The sequence below is a fragment of the Pleuronectes platessa genome, chromosome 20 (assembly GCF_947347685.1).
Source record: "Pleuronectes platessa chromosome 20, fPlePla1.1, whole genome shotgun sequence".
Taxonomy (NCBI): Eukaryota; Metazoa; Chordata; class Actinopteri; order Pleuronectiformes; family Pleuronectidae; genus Pleuronectes; species Pleuronectes platessa.
Window position 1 is genome coordinate 7,347,335 of NC_070645.1, and position 25,034 is coordinate 7,372,368.

At 40.5% G+C, this 25,034-nt stretch overlaps 1 protein-coding gene across 5 annotated transcripts; it reads right to left on the reverse strand.

Moving 5' to 3' along the window:
• Positions 1-5,308: 5,308 nt before the first annotated feature.
• snx16 (sorting nexin 16) lies at positions 5,309-23,638 on the reverse strand. 5 transcript variants are annotated; one of them, XM_053412139.1, is made up of 9 exons: positions 23,489-23,638; positions 21,489-22,007; positions 20,793-20,879; positions 17,279-17,427; positions 15,983-16,052; positions 13,242-13,378; positions 12,908-13,030; positions 9,733-9,775; positions 5,309-7,760 (listed from the first exon to the last, which is right to left on the reverse strand). In XM_053412139.1, exons 2-8 carry the CDS (start codon positions 21,858-21,860, stop codon positions 9,760-9,762), a joined length of 954 nt encoding a protein of 317 aa, XP_053268114.1. In that variant the 5' UTR covers positions 21,861-22,007; positions 23,489-23,638; the 3' UTR covers positions 5,309-7,760; positions 9,733-9,759. The 5 variants fall into 5 exon arrangements, with proteins under 5 accessions (XP_053268114.1, XP_053268112.1, XP_053268111.1 ...); XM_053412137.1 differs by having other exon boundaries at positions 9,738-9,778; XM_053412136.1 differs by having other exon boundaries at positions 9,733-9,778.
• Between the last annotated feature and the right edge of the window lie 1,396 nt (positions 23,639-25,034).

Here is a 25,034-nt window from a genome sequence, read left to right on the forward strand (position 1 = left end):
GAAGCCCGAGCTGCATCTGGCTCCCCTCATGATTTCTTCATTCTGCATGGCACTGCTGCTGGTCAACCAGACCTTTGGTTTCCTGACAGACTGCCTTGCTGCAGCATATCTGCCCTGACCTGCATAACTTCTGGAATTTCAGGGAGCATAGCATTTCCCTTTTAACGAAAATTAGGGGGAAAGAACATTAAAAACTATTTTTTTCACACTGAATACTGAACCATCCATTTTGGTCTGTAGAGGAATATTAATGCTGATTTATTAATGTTTTTCCCCTCAGCTATGGACATACCCTAAACCCATGAGTTATCAGGTACAATACAGGCACTAATTGGTACCAGGACAGCTCAATCTTAATAATTGTTATAACTTTGGTGCGTTAATGTGCTTTGGAGTTGGAATGTGGAAAAAACATGGCCACGGTAAACTAAAAGTGTATTAGTATTTCTGCGTTTAGAGAAATTAAACAACACTTATTATTTGCATTATAACGAAGAGCAAGAAGAATCAATCTGATGTAACCGGCATATGATATAAATAATTTAAAATGTGGACGCTAATCATACAAATGTCTGTATGGGGTAAAATGTGGTATTAGGTGCTTGTGACAGATTGACATGCAGTTTGCGAGGGACAAAGGTGTAACATTAAAAGTTGACAAAGAAGCTACTATTTAGAACTGATTCTTAAATTATGTTTATTGGTTCTTGTGTTCATTATGAACTATTGAGAGTGAGGTTATGGTCTTTGCCATCATACAGCGCAGGAATCAAAATTGTGGTCAAATCAAATGAATGTTTGGGGAAACACTGTACCACAGTGGCCCTAAGAGCTTAGTACATCGTGACTTCAGAAAACTCAAATTACAACACATGCTGTTTTCTGTAATTGCAGCTTTTTCCGTGTCTTTTGTTGCTCGGCGGATTCTTTTCCACAAGCTGAGCGTGTTTTCAAATTGATGAAGACGTTTTTCTACATTTGCCGCCCATTCATTCATCCATTAGCTATACCGCGTAGCTTTTGAGGATTGCAAGGGGGAAGTGGAGTCAGTCCCAGTTGACATGGAGTGAGGCTTCAATGTGCATCCCTGGTGATCCGATCACAAGTGGGCAGTTCTAAGTGTGACAGTTCAAACCTGGTGTTCAAATGTGTCTCCACATGCAAACACTCACGTACGTCACCTGTTTTTGACTTGTGTCTCAAACAGCAATACACCTCTTGTGCAAAACAAGGAATCTAAACAATACAGACTCTGTCAATTCCTTTGTTGGTCAATAACGCTGTTTTATAAAAAGACGCAACGTTGATTATGTAGGTGGATACACATCAAGACGAGCATCAATAAAACCATAGAACACACAGCTGAACACACAAAATCAAACTAAACCAGATGGACGTACATTTTAACATTTCAGAGGAACCATTATCAATAACAATAACTGACTTTAACCTCCTTGAGGATATTGTGTTAAACCAGTTGACAGAGAAGTATTTCAATCAATCATGAAACGGGGTTAAAGACACTGTGCATGCTTCTGCATCAGCAGTCTGTCAAAACATTGAGCTCCTCAGGGCTCAGAGCACTGAAGTGAAAGAAGAAAAATGATACAGCCGCCAGCACCGATTTGCAGGTTTCTACCTATTTAAGTCCAACTGAAGGAAGCAGTTTGATCACCCGAAACGAACGTGTCTGTCGGCTGCAGTTGCTCTCGATTCATTTTGTTTATACATCTGTCTTTCTGCTCCTTCATTTTACTGTCAAATCTATGAGTGACACCCATTTGATTCATGTAGCTTCCATTGTTATGTCCATAGACGTATCCAGTTGTGCATGTCTTACTTGGGAACAGTTTATAGTTATTGAAATATTGATGGACACCTGGCTCCCTGATGAAGTTTTCAAATTGTTATTGAAAATCTTCTAATGAACAGCCTATTTGAGTTAAATTGTTGTTTTCAATAAATTGCCTACTCACAACTTTTGGTCTCTTGTTCCCACTTCTTCTTTTTGCATTTTGAAGCTCTACTTACAACCTTCCTAAGTTCCAACAGTGCAAAATGCAAATTCATGCAATTTTTTAACTGGTCTTAAGATTTTGATCAGGAGTGTATGTTGCTTTGAAACCAAGCAGCAGGTTTTCAACGGATTCTCAAAAGTTACACCAGGATGGCGGAGTCTGACATTTCTCCAGTCACAACCAAGAATCAAAGGGTGGCAAGGATTCCTCACCATGACAAAAACCGTGGCAGTCACTGCATCTTCAGGAGGTGGCAGTTCCCTGTCAACAAAGGTCAAGGGCAAGAGAGGAGAGCTGAGGTCTTCTATCTGCAAACCGTGTTCACTCTCATGGCCACGTGTACACAGCTTCTCCAGGAGAAAGAGAGGCACCAACATCAAAGTGGTAATCAAAGGAAATGATGAGTGAATATAAATACTCACTGTGTTTTTAACTTCAGGTAATGAAAGTACTAAAGAATGTTTCAGTCAGGTGAAGTGTGGGGTAAATCAGGGGTAAATTTGAGTCGACTATCTTGGCTTTATACTAATAGGCAGGGTTCATACACATTTTTACCAATGGATTTCCATGACTTTTTCATGACTTTTCAATAACTTTAAACCAAATTTCCATGAAAAAACATTTTGTGAAATCTCTGAGTATACCTGCAAGAGTGAAAAAATTTAGTATTTAAGCTAACAATGAGAATTTCAAAGCACACAGTATACCTTAAATTACACAAATGAATGAGACAATAGTTTGATTGAGGTCGTTGTAACCCATGGCATTTACTTTTTCATTTGTAGCCAAGCATGGTTAAATCTACACTTCCCTGGCATAGTGCATTATCCCGCCTGCTTCCCCACCAAACTTTTCAATTAGTATGAGAGAGTATGCCTGTTTATATTTTGAGCGTATATCTTTTAAAAGCATATTAATAATTTAAAACTCAGCGTAAATGAATGACATGAAAATATGAACATGACACATTCCATGACTTTTCCAGATTTTTCATAATCGTAGGAACCCTGGAAAGGACTTTTTTTATATTAATGTGTGATGGGCATAACTGACTGAACTGTGTTTGTCATTCTCTGTACATAAATAAGAGTTTAAATCCACTACCTTCAATCAGGAGCTTTAAAGTCCTCTGAACTTAAAAGAAGAAATTATATGGCTGATAATTATATCATATCGACTGATATGAAAATGTTTATATCTTAATATAATATAATCGTCTAGCCCAAGGGTTATTCACAATCTTGTCCTATATCTTAAAAAATTACACCAACAAAACTTGCACAGTCTGCAAAGACTAACGGACCACCTGACCCCGAAAGGAAAAACACAGCATTGTGAAAAGATGCACCCTGATGGTGTCAGAAGTGACAGGGTGCAGTTATCTTGAGGTGTGAGGGTGCACCGCCTTTGTTTTGCAACAGGGTGACAGGAGCAACTTGTCACAGCACTCTGGAGCAGCTTATTTTGCCATTAAGGCAAAAATGAAAGAATTCGCCCCCATCAAACTTAGACCAAATAACCCCCTAGCTTGTTTTAAACCCCCTCTTAAAACATTTATTTTTATTTAAAATTCTACAAATGATCAACAATGGCTCTTACCCTGACTTATGTTGACTCATCAATATCATTCTATTTATTTTATCATTCTATTTTCTCTGCTCATGTTCAGTGCTTTTATTCTATAGTTCTTGTTGTGTCTTCCTTGTGCCATATAAAGAAAGTTTTTAATTATCATTATTATACTGGAGTCCACTTGAACTCCAGATTAATTAGAGTGATGTGCAAAGTCTATAGGGATTTCTTTATTAATTAAAAAAGACAAATTTAAATCTGAGCTATTGACTCAACCCCCCGTCTCAGTTCTAAACCATGTTGAACGGTAAGAGGTGAAATGCTCAGTGTAAAGATGTAGGGGAATGTCCCACCTTTATTGCTTTCTCTGTGCAAACGATTTCACTCCTGTAGGATGGGAGTCGTTTTTGAGGCATTTCAAGCACACGGTTGGGTCACGTCCTCTTTGGTCTGTAATTGATCACAACAGAAAAAACAGGATTTCCCTTAATAAATCACATTTTCTCTTGACCCAACATACCTGGCAACTGTACGTAATGTAGCGTTTATGTGTCCGACCAAACATGCCCTCTCCCCTCCAGCCTCCTATTGTTGCATAACTCAACAGTGGACGTGCCATGTGTGTCATATTTCTCAGAGGTCTCTGAAGCTATATGAGCTCTTGTAAATCCCACCTGGAAAAAAGCTAACACTTTCCTTTATAAACTGAATAGAATGGCTGGACAGCTGTACTGTCACAAGGTAAACAAGCCACAGTATCTCCTGTTGGCAGAGATGCCTGCTCCGTCACACAAACGCCACGAGACATTAAGCTGCGATGACAAGAGACACATGCAACGATGTGCAGCACTTACTGCTCACAGTACGCACACGGTCCCCCCCACGAGGAAAGGTACTCCACTGATGCATTGTATTTTTAGAGACACTGAAGATACTGAACAGTTCCTGAGGTAAGAATGAATTAAACTAGTGCAGTGCCTGTTCTAAAGCAGCCTGTGTTAATGCTCCAGTGCTCGATGTTCATGTTTGAATGATTCCCTGAAGTGGTGATATTTTTTCATACATTGCATATCAGCTATTTCAGACATCTGTAAACCATCGACACAACCTTCAGAGGCAAGTTCACAGCTTTTCAAAATAAAAGCTCTGTCATTCCGCTCGGGGTAATGCATTGCAGCAGCAAAGCAACCGTCAGCTTTTTCTACTGGAGGAATTTAATGAATAAATCTTGTTGCCAGGATCTCCAGCACCTGTGAATGTCTGTCTCAGTCCAGTGAAATGATCAAAACGACCCGGAGGCAACTTAAATCCGTGGATTTAACTCAGTTTCCGACCACTGATGAAAAAGACATGTTTAACTCAGTCCACAGGGTGAAGGCACACGGCCCAGCACCACTGGCTGCTACGGAGTAATGGTTGCATATGTACTCAACGTCTATTAATATTGAACATGTCCAAATTACACAAAATTCGAAACTGCTTCTCCCTTGACCACTAGAAATACACATGCTAGTTATAAAGACTAAAAGATGCACGGTTTGCGAGACATGCGTTCGAAATATAGACATTTGTGGAAAGCGTGACACTATAATGAGCCTCTGTACCTGCACCCCCCCCCCCCCCCTTTTCTCTTCAGTACAATTTATTCCACTTATGCTTTGACTTCTGATGTCATCTGACTGAATGAAAGCAGATTTCAAGGCAATAAGACACGTACATGTTTTTAATACATCATCTTTTTTAATTGCATGTGAAAATGTCTCTCCGTTAAAGCATGTGTAACAGTGTACTTACAGTTTCCACATCAAACCAGATTTGTCCTTGAATTATCCTGTTAAATCCAGGGCTATTTATAGTGATACCAAATGTTATTTGTATAAATCTTTTTATAGTGCAACTATGGGTGTATATGTGAACCTAAACTCCAGGTTATTTCATTTAGCAATGACTTATACATACGGGTGTCATTTAAAACAATATTTTTAACATTTTAACACATTTCATGTCCGACACAAATCTATAAAGCTAATCGCACAAAGAAAAAAACAGGTGAAAGATACCGAAGGCACTTAACATTATAATGTCTGAATAGAATTAATAAAGAAAAACATGAACAAAACGTCATATTCATTAAATCACCTATTCACAGAGTTCCGTTGGAAATGGAGACAGACTTAGTGAGAAAAGGCACTTTTCTGTCTCGAAATGAAGATTGAGTAATAAAAACATATCCTAGCGATCATGCATCACCATTCATCCATAAAGTGCATCACACGACCTGATCGAGGCCATGAGATAATTCAACATCAGCTGTGATTATAATACACTTCAATAATCATCCTCAAAGACAGAGGAGGAAAAGAAAAAAAACGCAGCAACTATTCGGCACACATTAAGCAAAAATATTTGAATCCTCGAAAATTATTTGCATCTGAGAATATGGCTTCTGTGGATGATGTAGGTGTGGTAACAGTCTTCAGTACTGATTCAGTGGCAACACGTCTCAATGTTTATTTGCCAGTTGCGTCACAGTTCTTTTTTTATAAAATACCGGTTCAATGGCCTCGATGTCTTCAAACCCAAGGCTGTGTTGTTAAACCAAACTGACAGGCCCGGCTCTAAATATCCTCATTCCCGCTTGCGTTTCTCCCAGGTGGATTATTTCAGGTAAACTAGCAGCACTGTAAGTTTCTTCTGCGTTTCCAAGTCTCTTTATGTGCACATTTCCCCCCCCCCAAAAAAAAAGACTTGCTCTGGTACTCTTTGGGGGTCTTGCCTTGTAGACAGTTCTAGTTTTACAATGTGCAAGTGGATTTTAGACAGCTGGCTTCTGCAGCCACACTGATGGCTACTCAGTGGAATTGCTTTTGAATGCAAATTCCCCTCAGAGCCATCTGTTGATTAGCCTGATTAAGAAGAAATATCTGAAAACCTTAAGCAAATAAAGCAAGGAGAAAATCCAGCAAGGGTAAGATTAAAAAAAGTGTATTTTGCAAATGTGTCACATTAGAGCCCGAGGAACCTGAAACGAGTCCTGGCACACTCCCACTCTGTTAACAGATAAGGCGCCAGAAGAGGTTTAGTGTTGTAAATATTCAAGCACTCAAATGGGCATAATCAGGGCCTAGAAGCAAACCATTAGGGTAATGTACAGACGCATTGTATGAGCCATGAGCGAATGGGAAATGACTTGATTAATGTACACATTGGCCATTACATTCCTGGAAAAGAAACAATGGGCCACATTTCGTTGGCTTTCTCTCGGGACATCGTGTTATAGACGCTCACAGGACAAATGACGCATGGCACTAATAATATGAGGGAACGTCGACTTCTAGGAGTTGAACTGAAGTGTAAAAATAAAAACGCATAGACATGGAAGTATCAGCTAACAGAAAGTGGTCGATCCTCTGTGATACCCACCTGGTTACTAACGCTTCTGAGACGTTTCATTCATCCAGACTTTCTTTCTCCTGCAGCCACATGGACGTATGTCGTTTCGCTGGTTAGACACAAGGGCCTCTGGGCGCCATTAAGGCAAAGCACGTCTGCAGAAACTGATGCAATGAGGGTTCAGGGTTTCTGTAGATTGTCACTGTTGTGAAAGTCATCAAACCATTCAGTGGTGTGAGTCCTTATCATCTTTAGTTGTCTCAGTGTTTTGGTCATGAAGCCAAATTTTGGACACAGTGGGAGTATGGAGAAATCATCCCACAGTTTAAGACAATATTAACATTGAAGGAGTAGGACCATGTAATTTCAAACATAATTCCTATAACACGTTGTACAAGGTCTTCAGAAAGAAGTCTTCTCTAGATTGCCCGATAAAGTATATTATGGGAGCAGGCTGTATCAGTAGAAATCCTTTTTCCCTTTTAATCCTAGACACAGATTTAGATGGAAAGGCTGTCTCAGATCCAGCTGAAATGTGAAACCGCAGTTCTAATCTGAAAGGTGGGAAAGGGAGGTTGGAACATGAAGCTTGAAGAAAGGCCAGAAAAAAAACTAACTAGGAGTATAAAATAAAAGGGGGGAAGAAACCAGCGTCGGCCTCAGTGCTCCAGCTTGTGCTGGTAGAGCTGGGTGACCTGGATGACCGGAGGAGAGGCGCTGAGTGATGGCCTGCACCAACAGGCAGAGGATCTCACCAGCTGGACCTCACATCTGCCACTGGAGAGAGGGAGAGACACATTAACTCACTGCAATGTGATAACTGTACACCTCAGACAACATAAAGACAGACAGAATCCAGGAAGATGTGAGAAGCAGAGAACAGATGCCTACAGCCTGACTTGTGAAGCATCCATGTAGAAAGAGGCAGGTACGACATGTTATTAACACCAGCAAGTTACAGACTCGAGTACACTGGAAAACACAGCAGGAACACAAGTTTTCTTCTGTGACTCTCTTCCATCTCATTCGGCAGTTTACATCCACAAATTTAACAAAAACACATAATATATCGTACACAGTACCGGGGATCCACACAATTAATGATTAGCTGGGATGCAATTCTAAGTTTTTATTATTCTAAACTACAAGGGATGAGAAGAGGAAACAGGAAAACTTGTGATCCAACAACCTACGACGCCCACGTACACTCACTGAGCACTTCATTAAATTCACCTTTACACCTGTTCATTCATGATATTGCCCAATCAGCCAATCATGTGGCAGAAGTCCAATGCCTGAAATCCTGCAGATGGTGGTCGGGGGCCTTAGTTAATGCTTACATCTAACATGAGAATGTTATGACAGCAAATTAAGTTTGACAAAGTGAACCAGCGAAACCATTGTAATGAAGAATGCATCATAATGGAGGGTGTTGCATGATGTAAGTAAACAGGGGCTGCAAGATGGCAGATCCAGTTGAATATCTTCTAAGTGTGTGTGTACTGTCCACACCAAAACATCTTTTTCACACATGCCTTTTCAATTGTTGATTTCTCCATTATCAAGGTCAAGCTAGTAAAATGTATGACATACACTGACTTAAAGACCTGATATTTGGCGGTTCCAATTTGTGACTGAGGTTTCAGGAGCCGAACCAATATATTTTTGTTCAAACATGAGTATGTGGAAACTTGATTTCTGCTCAGGCTGCAGATGGTCGGGTGACATTAACTTGAACCCTTAGAGTAAACCTGCCTTGTGTTAACAATAGAGGCTAATGCTGCTGGTGGTATAGTCTAGGATGTTTTCTTTGCAAACTATTGGCCCCTTAACACCAGTCAATCATGGTTTGAATGTCACGGTCTGTCTTATGAATGTTACTGATCATCTACAGCTAATGCTCCATGCTTCATGGACATACTGTCCTCCCTAGTCACCAGATGGGATTCCCATAGAACACCTTTGGAATGTTGTAGAACAGGCAGTTGGCGGTGTGAATGAGCAGAAGACATATCTGCAGAGATGATGACATCATGAATCTCCAATTTCCGTACATTAGGTGGAATCGATGCCACGAAGAACTGAGGTATAAGTCAGATGTTTTCTAATAAAGTGCTCGCTGAGTGTGGTGAGCACACACCACCGTGTGAAGGAGAGACAGTAACACAATGTGTCAGTCACATTCGATGCAGAGTGGCACAGATAAAAAGAAACAGAGCACAGAACATTGGAGTACAATGAATACACACCTCAGTTAGGGACAAATCATTTTCAGATCTTTCACTAGTAAGAGTGGAAATAACACGAGCTGGTCTTGTTTTTGACCAGATGTTGTGACACCTAGCCATAAATTAAAATGTTTAACACCTTCGACGCCCTTTTAAAGGTTTGTGTTTATAAGGCACGTTAGCAGTTCACCTGAATAATGAGCACTGAAAGTGACCTCACCCCAACATCGGTGAACATCCTGACTGTCTCCAAACGAGTAACAAGTAAATCTTAAGCACAAAACCCACATGCCATCTGTACAGCTAGTGTAGCCAGGATGACGGCACATACGGCATGTGAACATTGTATTAACACAGACTTGAAAATTATATGAACTAACTCTTTGGCCCCCTGATAGTAAAAATACTAAACCTCCATTAAAGTTAAGCGGTTAACAGTGGGATGCATGTGACTGCACAGAAGGAAGTCAAGAAAATTCAGCATGCAATAGGGATCGCCTGCTGAGCTGGTATGTAAGTACCTCACATGTTTCGGGGCTCGTTTTTTTTCAGATTGGAGCAGCACTGCTGTGAAATATGAGGGCAAAAAAACACAAGAAGGGAAGGGGAGGTTTTTTTCAGAAGAAAACTACCAGCTGTGACTACTTTAATAATATAATAATAATCATCTTTTCACTCAAATCATAAACATGTAAAGCAATTAAACATTTTTAAAGGACAAAGACTGATGTGTTTATAAAGAGAAGTGTACAGTCCCATAAAGCTTGGATTTGGGCCGGAAATCTATTAAAAAAAAGTATTTGGGTGATGCATTTCTAAATTTCGAGAAAGAAATGATCCCATTCAAAGTCAAGTAATAGGATAAATGCTGTGATCACTGATATCAGGGCATCATGTGGAGAAACACAGTCAATGGATGGTAGAATCAGCCATCAAGAAATTACAAGGTCACTTTTATGCGTCGGTCACTTTGCTGTCTGTATCAAAATGGGAAGAGAAGCTGTTAAGTCTGTAAGGAATAATAAGTCAACACAGAGCATAAAAGGAGGCTGGTAGTTGGAGAAGACTACTCCATCAAAAGGAAATGTTGTGGTTCCCACAGACTTTAATTGAATCTGTAGCTGCCAGCGGGGCATGCTCAAAGACAGCACTTTGATAAGAGGTGGAATCTTAACTGTCAACTGGAAACTATTGATCAACTAATTCCATAATCTTATGCTGTGTAAATGCAAAAAAAAAAAGAAGATGATCGGGAGTAAGTCAGATCGTTTATTAGAGCAACCTGAGATGACAAAAAAACAGCACGGCAATGACTTGTAGCGAACCAGTCATGCATTTTAATACTTTTCCACTGTCACTTATGCTTAAGGAATAGAAATATTTCCCCAATCATAGTTAGAAGAGGCAGGAGAGGTCCACCCTGCACAGGACCCCTCAGTCAAGTTCAGTACCATAAAGACTCAGTTAGTCCTGGTCTTATTTATGTCAAGTCCCGATAGATCAGGCCTTCAGCAGAGAAAGGCTCTCTATTTCTTCCTGCTTTATATTTGTATATGTGAAGGTATTTCAGTTGGAAGCCTCCAGGTTTTTCAATCTGCTCTGACTTGCTATGTTAACTTGCTGTGGATGTAAAATCAACTCATCCTCTACCTGATGTTTTTAGCTGTTGGGTGAACGTCACGCAGAGAAAATTGAAGGAAGCAAAATATGTTTAGCATTTTTTACCGTTTATTTTTGTATGGTTCACACTCCATGTTTAATTGTATGGCAGAATTTAGACCAGGAGGGCGAGTGGGGGTCATTTTCTGTTGGCTGCCACTTCCTGCTTTGGGTATTCAAGTAATTCCTCCATAGTACTTTAGTTTTTTTTAAATTCACAGGTTGAAACACATTTAGGCCCCCCCTCCTGATTAAGCCCAGTCTGCTCTAACTGGTCAGGTATCCCACTCTACTGTGAGTCTCCAATCTTTCTTGTGCATGATGCGAATCATGATATCACATGACATTGCGATGTTGCAGGAGTATCAGCCGGACTATTGACGAGGCATCTCGGCAGCTACACGAGCAGCGTTGTATTTATGGATCTAACATCTAAGTGTCGCACGCACTTGAGTTTAACATAGCGACTAATAAAAAACATGAATGGAGTGTAACAACTTCAGTCCACTTGGTTTTGGTAATGTATCGCTGTGCTGATTTGCCAACTGCCAATAATCATGCAGAAGTTTATAATGTAGACTTGATGCATCAAGGAGACCAGAAGATGGAATAATATGCAAACGCTAACAGTAAAATGAGCAATTGTCATCCCCAAGTCTCAAGATGTCTCACACAGCATCCCTGTACAGATATAATATACATAATATATAGCGGCATATAATGTGTGAGGAGTCAAAGTCAGGGTATTCAAGATGCCAAGTCATTCGAGTGTTTTAACACAAAGCCGATGTTTATGAGATTTCAATGTTACTTTTAAGCATGTATTGTATGTATAAGACATAAATGTGTCCTGTTCAACATTATATTATATCGATACAAAAAATTTAAACTAATTTGTCAATTTCCACAGTAAACAAACAGTAAAAGCTGTAAAGAATAAAACATAAGCTATTGTTTTCATTCACAGTCCACAGGGACCCTCTCTCACTATAGTTGAACTTGAACATAAACATAACATTGAAGCCTTTGTTTTCTTTTAAATATTTCACAACCAGCAACATGTGCTCCTGTTACAGAGAAGCTGAACTCTGTGTTAAAGCCACTGATTTCATCTCAACAGCTCAGAACCTGAGGCTCATTTCAGCCTCCGAGTTTTCATTTTGTTAAACCTCTTCACGCATGTTAAGTGATAATTATTTTTCCTTCAATCATCTTGTAAAAAGAGTCTGCTTGAGTCCGTTGAAGGTACCGTACACACGCATGTGTGTGCACATGGCCGAGAAGGTTCGACTCATTTTTAGCCTGGATAAAGCCTAAGATAATATTAACACTGTAGAAATATGCACTTTATTGAACGGACCACGTGAGCATGCAGCTATTTGAGACTTGGCTCTGTATCATCAAAATCGCTGTACTTTTGAAAAAGCTTCAGGTCATAGTCAGGTTTATCTGCCTTAAACACGATTGAGAAATGAGCCATTACTGGGTCGCTGGAAAGACACACAGCTAAAAGAAAAGGCCTAAAACGCTGGTGTAGACAGACTGTTAAACTGACAGCAGAAAGCAAAGGTCTCCTTAAGATCATTTATGTGCAGCATGACACGCTCACCAATTAACCTCGCCCTCTTCCCTGGACTCGATTCCTAAAAGCATTAGAAAATGAACTTTGGCAGTGTTTTCCATGGAATTAGATTATATTTGGGGAGGCAGCGGAGTGTTGAGAGGTGGGGAGTGATTCGCTTGATCTGGTCTGTGCTTGTAAAATATTCATGGTGTCCTTTAATTGTCAGGTTTTTAGAAGGTTTACCCACATTTATATACATGTAATGTTGGTGTAAAAGAGAGGTGTAGACTAGGTCTACTGAGATTTATCTGAAAAGTTTAAATACTTAACTTTTACTTGTTGGATTGAACCTGAAACTATGTTAGTAGTTTGTTTGTCACAGGATGTGTGGTGTGATTGATGGAAGTCCTCCATGTGTCGTGTTTGTCGCCGGATTTTCTCCTTGGGCTGTGTTTGCGTGTAGTTTTCTTTACCCAGTGTCGCCAGTCATGTCCTGATCAGCCTCTGCAGCGGATGACTCAACCTCTGCATCTGCACTGCTCTCGCTGCCCTGAGCGGAGAGTCCAAACGGAGACCCTGGACTCACACAGTCGCCACTAGGACAAGGACATGCAGAAATACCGGTGGTTCATATTGACTTAGTCATAACATTCAATGTTATTTCAGATCTAAGGACATGTGTGGACTGCAACAACTCGTCATTTGTCCTGCTTATGATGCAGAGCATGGTGTGAAACAGATGTGACCTGCATGTGAGTCTCATCATTATTCATGTTGTCATCCTGTATTGATGTGTATCTACTTTACTTGATGTGTTTCTCCAGCAGCTGGATTGCCTGCTCCCTCTCCTCCAGCCTCTTCTTCAGGGAGGTGATTTCCCTCTGCTTCTCCACCAGCTCCTTCTGGAGACGATAGTTGCTCTCCTCCAGAGTCTCACAGAACGCCTGGAGGGAAGGGGAAAAAAACACAATAGATGTTTGTGGACAGTGGAAGCAAGTGATTGAGAGCAAACATGACAGGCAATAAAGGAAAGCTTGAACAGACAGCAATACTTATTTATGACTTTGGGTCGTTAAGTAAGCCTAAGGACAGTCTGCATGTTCATTTTTCTGGAGAATGTCCAGGTTAAATCAAGTTGGTGGTTTTTACAAGGGCAGCTAGAGGGGAGAAGTACAGACATATCCATCATCTGGTGTATTGAATGAGCTCCAGTTCATATCCCTGTCACATCTTTACTTGGGATCATTCCGAATCTTGTTTACAGTGGGGATATGATAAATGAGGTTTGGTACAGTAGTGACATGAAAATGTGTACAAATATTGTGTTGAATGGTGTATTTTTACGTCCAGCTATATAATGACTCCTTTTGTTTAAAACTGTGAGTGATTGACATTCTCTAGAGTTCCAAAAGGGCTTAAGAGGGATACATTTTTTTCTTCAACCAAACAAATTTTGTTGCATATGACAATTCATATTTAGCAGTATAAAATATGAGAGTATGCGATAGCAATGGAAATCAATGTGGTTGTTTCAAGAACCACAGGACATGGTCTGAAAATGAATGAATTGAGCTGGGCTGTACTATAGACAGAAATATTTGCCCCTGATAGTATTTAGATGTAGTTAATATCCTGAAGAGCAAACAAGAATCCCATGAGAACCAAGTCTTTTTTTTAAGTTTCCTTCTGTTGAGAAATGTTTGACCATCCTCACACATTACTATATCTCCAACTGTATATTATGTATATTCTGTATATTATCTGTACACCATTTGGAGAGCGGGGCCTGTCTAATTCCACTCATTCTCCCTTCCCTCCAGGCAATATTAAAGTTCAGTTTATAGACAGAGGACAAACCAACGCTAACAGACTTTCAGACTTAATTCAGATGCGCCAGACAGAGAGGCACCAACTTCAACTATCAAACAATGTCAACTCTTTTGCGTATTACACCACTGGCAAGACGTAAGGACACAATGTACTTTAGGAATTTTTGCTATAGGCTTATCTATCCAATAGGATGCGAATACCTCCGTGTTTCAGAGAGTGACAGCAATTCTAACCATTCATGTATGTGCTGTTATAATCCTGACGCAAGTAGAGGAAGATATACTGGGATGCTGTGTGAGACATCTTCAGTCTTGGGGGTTGACAATTGCTCATGTTACTCTGTTAGAGTTTGTATATTGTTCCACCTGCTGGTCTCCTTGATGCATCAAGTCTACATTAAACTCTTCTGCATAAGACATCAGCTGCTGCCTGAGTTCTCCTTTCACCAGCTTCCAGAAAACTTCCATAACTCCTTCCCACTATAGACACAACCATAGTCAGTTCTCAGAAGTGATACCCATCTCATGTCAAATGGGTGATGTGCTTTAGTGGCTAAATACTGTAAAAAGAAGGAGCAGTAACATACATGGCCATACATCCTTTACATGTGCAGTGAGGTTTAAGCCAACCAAGTTCAGGGCTTAATGCCTCCTCCACCCCCCAAGAGAATGTGCAAGTTGAAAGATTTAGGAGCACATAAAGAACTTCAAGGGGCCCATGAAAATGTTTTTCCCGAATAATGGGATACGAGGAGACATTTACAAGCAAGTGCACTAGGTCTAATTATTTCTGTCTTTTTGGGCCCTGATCTTGTGTGGCCAAGTGTATCACTGTGTGGTTTTATGAGCTTATATAGAGTTTTAAGGCGTAAATTACTCATATGACACGATTCAACAGGAAGAATATGCCTCACTCTGTTGAATTTGGTGAGACTGAAGAAACACTTCGGAGTGGAGGTTCTTCTCTCACAAATTATCTTTGTCAAGTCCAGAAAAACGGCATTCAGCACACAAACAGAGAGCCATTTAATTCATAAACGCTGATATGTTGAAACACCGGCAGTTTGTCATTTTAAACGACGTTAGCGACATTGTGAATCGGAGAAAAATAAGGAGTTCTGTAATGATTTGCTTATGTTTATCATAATTATAGTGAACCTCTGCATCTTTCCAACCAATACTTTTAAGTTCTAGGCCCTGAAAGTCTGCTTATAAAGAGAGGACGTCACTGGTCCAGCAGCCAGCAGGTCGCTTGACTCATTCTGAGCTCAGAGAGTGATCAATGTGAAATCATGTAACTTTTTTGTTGTGGACAACATTGTTACAATAGTCACCAACCCTTTTGTCTTTTTTTGTTGCAAATGCAGGTGAATTCGATGCAATGTCAAACCCTAAAGTGATGTCAGACTTTTGGACCCCACTGTATGCACAGAGGTGAGGTAAACCCCAGTCTGTACCAATAGAGAGATGCTCTAGCAGAATTATGAAAAGCACTTATAATTGAGCCCATAGTACACAAGTCTGAACCAGGTTTCTCAGGAATTCCACAATTGTCCTGTGGTCCATCAAATTCTGGCCTTGATCAGTAATGATAACAAAAATGGATGTTTCTGTGCAGATAACAACTAATGAGTTGGGGAGGAAAGCTCACATATCAGGTGGATGCTAATGTTTCCAGTATAGTATACACGAGAAATAGGACATTATGAACACACTCACCCTGCTCTCCTCCAAACTGTCAAAGGGTCCTGGTGGGTCATCCAGGCATAGGAATTCTCTCACTGCCATGCTGTCAAGAGGAAATAATGGTGTTACAGTGTTGACATTTATTAATTAAGACTGTAGCAGCCGGCCATAGATAAATTTGTCCTGCCACAGATTCACAATGCAAAGGTTTTTGTAACCACTTATCATATTAAGATCTAAGCTTGCAAACTTTATGAATTACACTATTGCTTCATTGTAGAAGTTGCTGCACTGCTCTGTCCCCCAATCAGCAGCACTGGGAGAAATCCTTCCATAGTTTCAGCTGTAGATATAAACATGTACTTGTTTGGGGATCCCTTCTGGATTCACCGCGAGTGATGAGGTTTCTAAATTACATTGAATTATTTGTCATTTGGCTGATGCTTTTAATCCAAAGTGACTTCCAATTAGTGCATTCAACATCTATGAGGGACCATTCAGGGTTCAGCATCATGCCCAAAGACACTTCTGCATGAGCCTGGATTCGATCCACCGACCTTTTGCTTAACCGCTCTAACCCCTCAGCCACAGCCCCACTTTCTAACACGCAACAGACGCAAAAATGAAGAAACTAAAAGAAAACAAGTGAAAAAGCGGTGTCATATAAAACGTAGAAGACATCAATGAAGATGTCTAAGAGAGTTTGTGGGGATAAGAGCCGACGCCTGCTGCCCCCGGCTGCTCCACCTCTCACCTGAATAATAGAGAGGATTTGTTGCTGTTGTGAACGCGTCTCGACAGAGAACCTCAGCTACATTTGGGCATGTATAAAAAGGCGAACTCTGGGTAAACTCAAGACCCAATTCTCCCGACTTGACTGAAAATGGCATGTGTCTGTGCATTGGCACGAGAGAGCGAGCAAGAGGAGCGAGGAGGCGTGTGAATGAAACTCGTGCAACCCTGCTGTAAAGAAACATTATGACAATTTTAGAAAAGCATCAATCATTATGTGGTGATCAGTGTTGAAATTGTGGTTGTGACCACAGCTAAGAAGGCTGTACTTCAAATTTGGCCCAGGACAGATTTGCGTTTACAAAAAAGAATGTGTCCACATGCATCCAAAATACCTCTCAATGGGGTTTGAGTGATCAGATCTCAGGACGATTAAGGATGCATTTATGTGCATTCAGATCTTTACTTAGCGCTGACTACTTGTGATCGAGTCACACAGGACAGACATTAATACCAGCGCTGAGCAGGTTCATGGTTTTCAAGAAAATGCTAAACGACGCCATTTTAACACTGTAGTCACTGCATCACGTCACATACCTGTTGGAAATGTCTTTATGTGCAACCAGGTTTTGCAGGAAGGCCTGTAGTCCCAACAGTCTGTCCTCCAGGAAGTCACTGTCATAGTTGTCTTTGAACCACCGCTTAGGAGGGAGCGAGAGCCGGAAGCCTGGAAACATCTCCTTCAGCTGGCAGCAAACACACACACATACACACACACGCACAGTGAGTATCACATGATCATCATACAGTTACAGCAGCTATAGTAACAGAATACAATTCAGGAAAATGTTGCTATTGACATAACGCTTAAGTTGAGTTAGTGACAGAAAGTCAATGCAGAAACTGTCTTTGGGGCTGCTGCTCCCTGAAGCACTTCCACACACTTCTGTATTAAATGCTCCAACAATCTTCCATCTTCGTGTTTACCAATCTCTGCCGAACCCGATACCAGCCCAGCGTCCAAGTCTGTCTTGTCACAGTCTCTCTCCCCCTAAATAACAACTCTATGGGTCTTGTGTGTACTGTTTGTCTTTCCTCAACTATGTCTCCACAAGCACTTCTACCATACTGTTTGTGAGACATGAAGTCTATGTCTGGAGTGGGCGAGATCCAGGGTGGTATAACTGCATTATAGGGGCCTACCTACCTCTCCTAACCAGAACTTGTTGTACTGAGTTCTCCCCTTCATGTACTACATTAACAGTTCTGATCGTCAAATTCCGATCGCTTTTCTCCCATTTCTAAAAGTACGGCGTCTTATCTCTTGAGAGTGTTTCCATAACATAAACATCCATAGTCTAATCGTGACTTTATCATTGCTCTACAAGTTGTTGACTCTGTGTTCTGGCCATCCCCTGTACTTCCTGAAAGGGGCCACTTTACATTCATGACCATTTCACACTTGGTTCCAGCTGCTTATATGTTGTTTCCACATGTTTCCGATGCCTTTCAACAAACTGCACCCCCCAAGAGTTTGACCTATTTTTACGTTCTCAATTGCATGTCTGGACATAAACCAACACTGACATTCAGTTCTCCACATATAACATACTTTGTTCAACCAGGTCTGTTACATAAGGCTTCCAGCATTTATTTACATATTCTTTTCAAGATTGCTCCATCATCCATAAATGAGGCAAGAACATGCCCCAATGTAGTTTATTTGTTCCATGTTGGTCTTATGGCTCAATACACCATAGTTATCAATCAATAGATACAATTTTATTTGTGTGGCCCATATTCACAAACCACGTATCACCTCATAGGGCGAGAACTGACATCTGATGTTAACAGTTAATAATTAATATCAGCCAGTTGGTTCTTCAAATATACAATATGTAAGTTTGGCTACAAGAGGTATCTCATTAAAAACAATAAGAAAAGGTGCTTTCCCTTCAAATTTATGAATGTAGACAGTAGACAATAACAAAAAGGTGCTGTTTTGAGTGAATTATACAGGAGAAACAGTAATCAAATCATTAGAGTTGGATCTTAAAAGTATAGATACATTTCATTTTTTTACAATTATATGGCAATTAGAGTCTATGATTCTTGGACTCCCTGCAGTTAACTGTATAAACTGTTCCCACAGTTAGAGACCTGAGTGAAAACACACACTGCCTCTGCTGATAACTCTTGTATCACCTCGAGCCTCATTCTGAAAATAATCCGACAGGAGGAACCTTTACCCTAGTCTCCCCCACAGCTACACAAGGGTAGGGGTCGGACATACAAAAATTGGGCTGCATGAGGTTTACAATTTCTCGAATGTGTCAGAATTCAATTTAGTGAAACTGACTGTTTGGAAAATTTACAATCCCTGCTGGGATACTTTTTTTGGTGTAGACGAAAACTTACTCACTATCCCATTACAGAGGACCTAAAGCAAAATGACTAGAGCTGCAGTTCTTTATTAAGGAACACGCTATAATCTTTTTAATAGCAAATTCCTGTGTTAAACATGATGATTAAACAAAGCTGTTTATTTAGGATTGTCAGGTTAATGTTTTCTGTATATAGTCACTATTAGTTATTATTGTGTACATTTCAAGAAATTGCCAAGTGTCTTTTTGCATACACCTTTGAGCCGCTGTGTACCCATCTTGTAACAGAAGTCTGTTGATTTTCCTGCACTGACTGCCACTGCTGGAGCCGCCAGTACCTACAGTCACCTTAAACAACTTACAACCCATAAGGAAGATGCAAACTTTCAAGAAATGAAATGCTTGGTAATTTAAAATATTAGTATTATATAAGTATTCGGATGAAAATAAATGGAATTCTGACTGAAGATCAGCTTTTGGAGATACTGTGTTGGCCTTGACGTCAGTTTACTCAGTCTGTTTACTGTATGCATGCGTGTACCTTGAATTGTTTTGAATCTAACAGTAGAGCAATGTTTGTTGAGCTCCAAATTTCTATAAGCTCATTGTTTAGTGCCAGCCACACGAACTGCGTACGGACAACTTAATAATATATGGACCATGCTATGCATCCATGCTTTCATTTATCTCAATTACATGTGCATGTTTGGCTTGTCTATTACGTCACATGAAGCATAACTTACTAAATAGCTTTTTCGCAATACTTCTTAATATTGTAACATTGTAAAGCTTGCAGATATTTGTGCTTATGTGCTCTCAGGATGAAAATTGCACCTGAGATTTCAACAATTACAAGCAGTCAGAGATGACAGCTGCCTCTGTGGAAAAGCCACAGGAATGGAGGAAAGGATGTCCACGCCCTCTCTGTGCCATATATCTCCTTGCTGAATGTAGGGTGTACCCTGGTTTTTCCATTTTCCTTGCCTTAGATTACTGTGCGGAATGTGTTCCACCCTTTCATGCATGAATTGTGAGAAACAAGAGGCCAAAATATATTTTGATAGTTTCTATTGTTCAAAATTTTGTTAAAAACCAATCTGTTACATATATTGTATCTTTTTGGTGGCATTTTGTGGATGGCTCCCATTCACCAGCTATCTTGGATTTAGGGTGTCAGCAATCAAAATATTTGTGAATAAATTATATTGCATACAATAATGCTGTGGAGTTACTGATATTGTGGTCTTGGAGGTTAAACTAACCCAAAATAGGGTTCAATTAACTGCCTACAACTGTGGACACTGTGCAGGAAAAGCATTGCCTTGATATATTTAATCTAGAGCCTGCAGGCCAACACAGATCTCTTCTGTCAGTTTGTAGCTGCTCTCTTACAATGATCTCTTTTGCTGTCGGCTATTTCTCCCCAAATTGTATCATCACATGGCTTAATATTTGTCCCTCCAATAATCTACAGCAAAACTGTCCCAAAACCACGAGATACCCATTCCCTGACTTGGCTCAATCCTGTTTGGAAACAGTAGGCTTCTTTGTCTGGCCCTAATCACTTCCACAGTTCAGCCAAAAACAAAAGAAAGCAATGCTGAAAACAAAGCGCTGACAGTCAAAAACAAATGTGGATGGATGAGGAAATGGAATCAGGAAATGCCCACAAATTTATCACACAATCAAATGATCTATATGTAGAGACGAACACGCTCGGGTCATACCTTATCGTTGATCCGGGAGAAGTCTGCGTACCTTCTAAAAACAACCCAGCTCTCATCTGGAGTCTTCCTGACCAGGACCTTGTAAACCTACAGTAGGGAAAATGACAACACAATCACACAAACTGATGGACTTGAGAGAAATTCTCCTCTACCAACTTAACTTGTGACAAATGTGAAGCTCAAAGCCAATTTTTACAAAAAACAGCATACTAATATCATTAAGAGTTAACCGAGTAAAGTCATATTGTCTCCTTTGCTAAATCGATAAATTAGGAGTATTTAATGTCTTCACTGACATGTTGTAATACAGTTTAAATGTTTTTATTTCTCCCCTTCTCGAACATAGATGACAATTACTGAAGGTGCTAATTTACTTGGTCCTTGTTGCTTCTGCAAAGTGTTTGAAAATGAGTCGTTTGTATCCAAATAGCAAAAGCATGTGTGCTAAGCAAATTTGGCTTTTTATCTCTAATATGCATCGTGAGAGTGCTTGTCAATCCCAGTTGACAAAGTGTCCTCTTGTCACTATAGCTCTAGGCAGACAGATAGATTGTGTTCACATTCTGCCAACCTACAGTTCTTTATATGCTAAATGACATAGCTTTTAATCTGAAATCCAATGTGTCATATAATCTAACAACACAAGCTCCAAAAGACTGTTTGAAACCAATTTAACAGATTTTTCTGGTTTCATACCGTGAACTTGGCTCTCTCCTCCATGACTTCATACCCCAGCACAGTGGGGGTGATGGGTCTCTCCTCATCTTGCTGGCTCCCAGCAGGATCGGATATGGAGCGGGGGCAACTGGAGAACTCTACAGAAGCCTCCAGAGTCCCATTAATCCTGGTCCGTGTCACAGGGCTCTGGAGGGGCGGCGGCGTCTGGCTGCGGCCACCCCGGTCAATGCAGCGGGATTGATGCTGGGAACCAAACCCTTTTCCGGGGTCTTCCAAACAGCTGGAGACGCTGCCTAGTGACGAAGCTCGCTGTGGCCGTCTTAGCTTGGTTCTACCACCTGACAAGCCTCTGTTCATGGGCACAGGGACGGGCACAAAGGGCGAGGCCATCTTCCTAGGATCTGCACTCCTGCCCCGCCACCGCAGTCATCAAATAGGTGTTTCCACACAGACACTGACCTTGCTATGCTTCAGCTTTGATGCGTGATGATAGAGTGAAGCAGTGCAGCTCTCCCTGGGGGGTTGACTCTAAACATCCTGCAAAAAAGAAAAATTAGAGGTCTACTTCCATTTACTTCTACTTAAAATTAAATAGACTGCAGTTCCCCAAAAACGTACATACAATTCACGATCATTATTAAATGAGATAAGTCTGTCTTTATCAGTCTAATTATGGGGAACTTTGCCATGTTACAGCAGCCAAGAAGATGTTAAAAATATAAACATCAAAAAAAGTAATAAATAACTGAACATATATAAGAGCAGGGCGATATAGCAAATAGCAATACAATATATAACGTGAATAGGATGGCATTAATAAGATATTGGAATTGCACAGACGGAAAATGAGTATTCCGGTTAACTGAGGCCTCACATGAGTGGATTTGTGGATTTGTAGCTTCCAGACTGTGAGGGCAGATGAATAATTGACACAAGCCATATGTCATTCATAATTTATGGATTCATACACTATGTATAAAATCCAATAAGTAAAAAGCTTTTGACCATCTGGATATAATGAGTCAATTCTCGCTTAGTTTCTCATCCACGCTGGTGAAGACTGGACGTAAGAACCACAATGCTTGGATTGATACGGAGGAAAAGGAGGAAAAAGGAACCTGCGTGTTGAGTTTTCATGGAAGACTGGAGCCGGAAATCAATTCCTGCACAGACTAAGAGGCTGAGAGCTACCTGTCAACCACGGGCACATTAATTCAGCATCAGTGGAGCTGAGGGAAACACTCTGCCTCTGTAGGACTGGGTATGAAAAAGATAATAAACTGCGGATGACAAGCACTGACTGAATGGGGCTTTATAATGGGACAAGAAGCATGTGATTACAAACAGGATGACCGAGTAAATACAGGGAGGTGACACATCATTAGAGCTCTCTTACTTCAGACTGCTATTTACGTGTTGCTGAAACACATGACTCCAGAGCTGGGACCAGAGCCAGCATGACGCTGGCTGCCTGGTGGTTTGAAGAGGGACGGTGTTTTTAAGGAGCAGAGCTAACCTCATTAACAACAAGTCACGTTATAATCAGTGTCAGGGCTCCTAGCTTTCCGAATGGCAGCGACGACCACTGGGACTTTGAAGTAGCAGCGCTCACGAGGTGTAGAAACTGCACATGGAGTCAAACACTTTCTGTGTAAATTCACAGACACAGCTTGAATCAAAACAGCTTCCTGGTTACAGCTGCTCGTCAAGTCGCACCAGCCCAAACAAAGTAGGCTAACTAAGATATTGTCAAATAACAGGTGCTAATTATATCATATTCCAGCCGAATGGAGCAGAAAATCATAGCAGCTCGTAACATGTCTTCCGGTGTTTTGTCTCAGGTATTTGACCATTGATAAACACGCTCATACATAAAGGACACATTTCTGAGAGGAGTCTGGCGTCTGTCCCACTGACAGACCCCGGGCTACAAGCGATCACATCACGCTCACGTTAGCTAACACAGCCCGGAGCCCGCGAAGCTGACACGAGGCGTGTTGACACGGACTGTCTCTTACCGTAGGAAAACTAAATCCTTCCCCTTCATAAAGCGGATTCAGTTTACACATGGAGAATGTGTGATTGTCCGGTTGCAGTTTGTCCGCGGCGCCATCTCCTCCCCGGTGCTGCTCATGTTAGCCAGCTGCTATTCACAGCGCAGCGGCGGCAGTCCCTGGGGGCGAGCAGGCGGGGGCGCTGTAATACACCTAATGCGGCTCCGAGTGAAGTAATGTAAATGCATAAGTACATATGTACAGTACATTTTTTGCTTTAGTACCAACGTGCCCCTCAAGTTCAGCATAAATAAAGTAAAGGCGGAAATAACGTCCCTGGTCCTGCTAACATGTACTATAATAACTTTTTTAATGAATCATAGCTATCAGAAGACAATATTAATTTAAAATATTTTTTTTATTTTACATAAAATAAAATAAAGTATAGACCTATGCCTTTGGATCTCAATGTAGTGTCTTGCCCAAGGAAACCTCTGCATGTCGAATGGGGGAGGCTGGGATTGAACTGCTGATCTTCTATTTAGTAGACAACCCGCTCTTCGTCCTTAGCCACTGTTGAACTTCTCTCTCTCTTTCTTGTATTTTTGGTTATATTTTGTTGATATTATTTACATGTATTTTAATCAATGAGCTGGTAAACTTACTACAAACCCTCAGAACTCCAGTTTGACCCAACATGCAGGAAGCCCAACTGGTTCACCTCCATAATTTAAAGATACCGTATAAGTCTTAACTTGTGTTTCATGAACCCAAATCCTTCACAATTAAGTAAAAGTCCTAAAACAAAAATTGCATTATCGGTTATGTTATATTTGCCCTTTATGAGAATCACCCTTGGCTTTAAAACCGCTGCTTTTTTCAAAATTGTCTTTTAACGATTGCTATGTGCACACGTGTCCTAAGAAATGTGAAATTGTTCCACAGTATGTTTTACAGATACGGCTGGAGTGACATAAATAAACTTTAAACTTGATGTAATGGCAACAATAGCCTCCAACTAAAACATCCACAATTTAGTTTAGTTTATACAAAATTATATATACATGTTAAATCTAATTTTACTGGTCAGAACATAAATCAGACTTTGTGTTGGCTGATTCCTGTGTAAACCTGCACTTTCTAATCCTTCTGTTATCAAACTTACTGTAAGTATTTCAAACGAAGAAAACTTGTAGAACCTGTTCTCATACTTAAGCCAAATAAACTGATCCATCTTTGAGTCGACAAAAAACTCACAAACGCTCTACATACACAAATAAAACCAATTCACCTTCAAATAGCAGTCGCTTCCAACCATAGTTTTATATTCCTCACCGGAGCCAAGAGGCAGAAATTACCAAACAGTACATGACTAATAATAGTAACTGTTTAGGTTTAAGTCATGTTGCATCTGAACCACTGATCTTTTTTCTGATGGCAAACATGTAGCACTCATAGATCGTATAGTCGGCATCTAAGTACAGTTTCAAAGCACTCTACAGTATATGACATCAATACACTAGTCAGTCTGTTGATGAGTCAGTGTGTAGGATTAGCTGACATATAGACT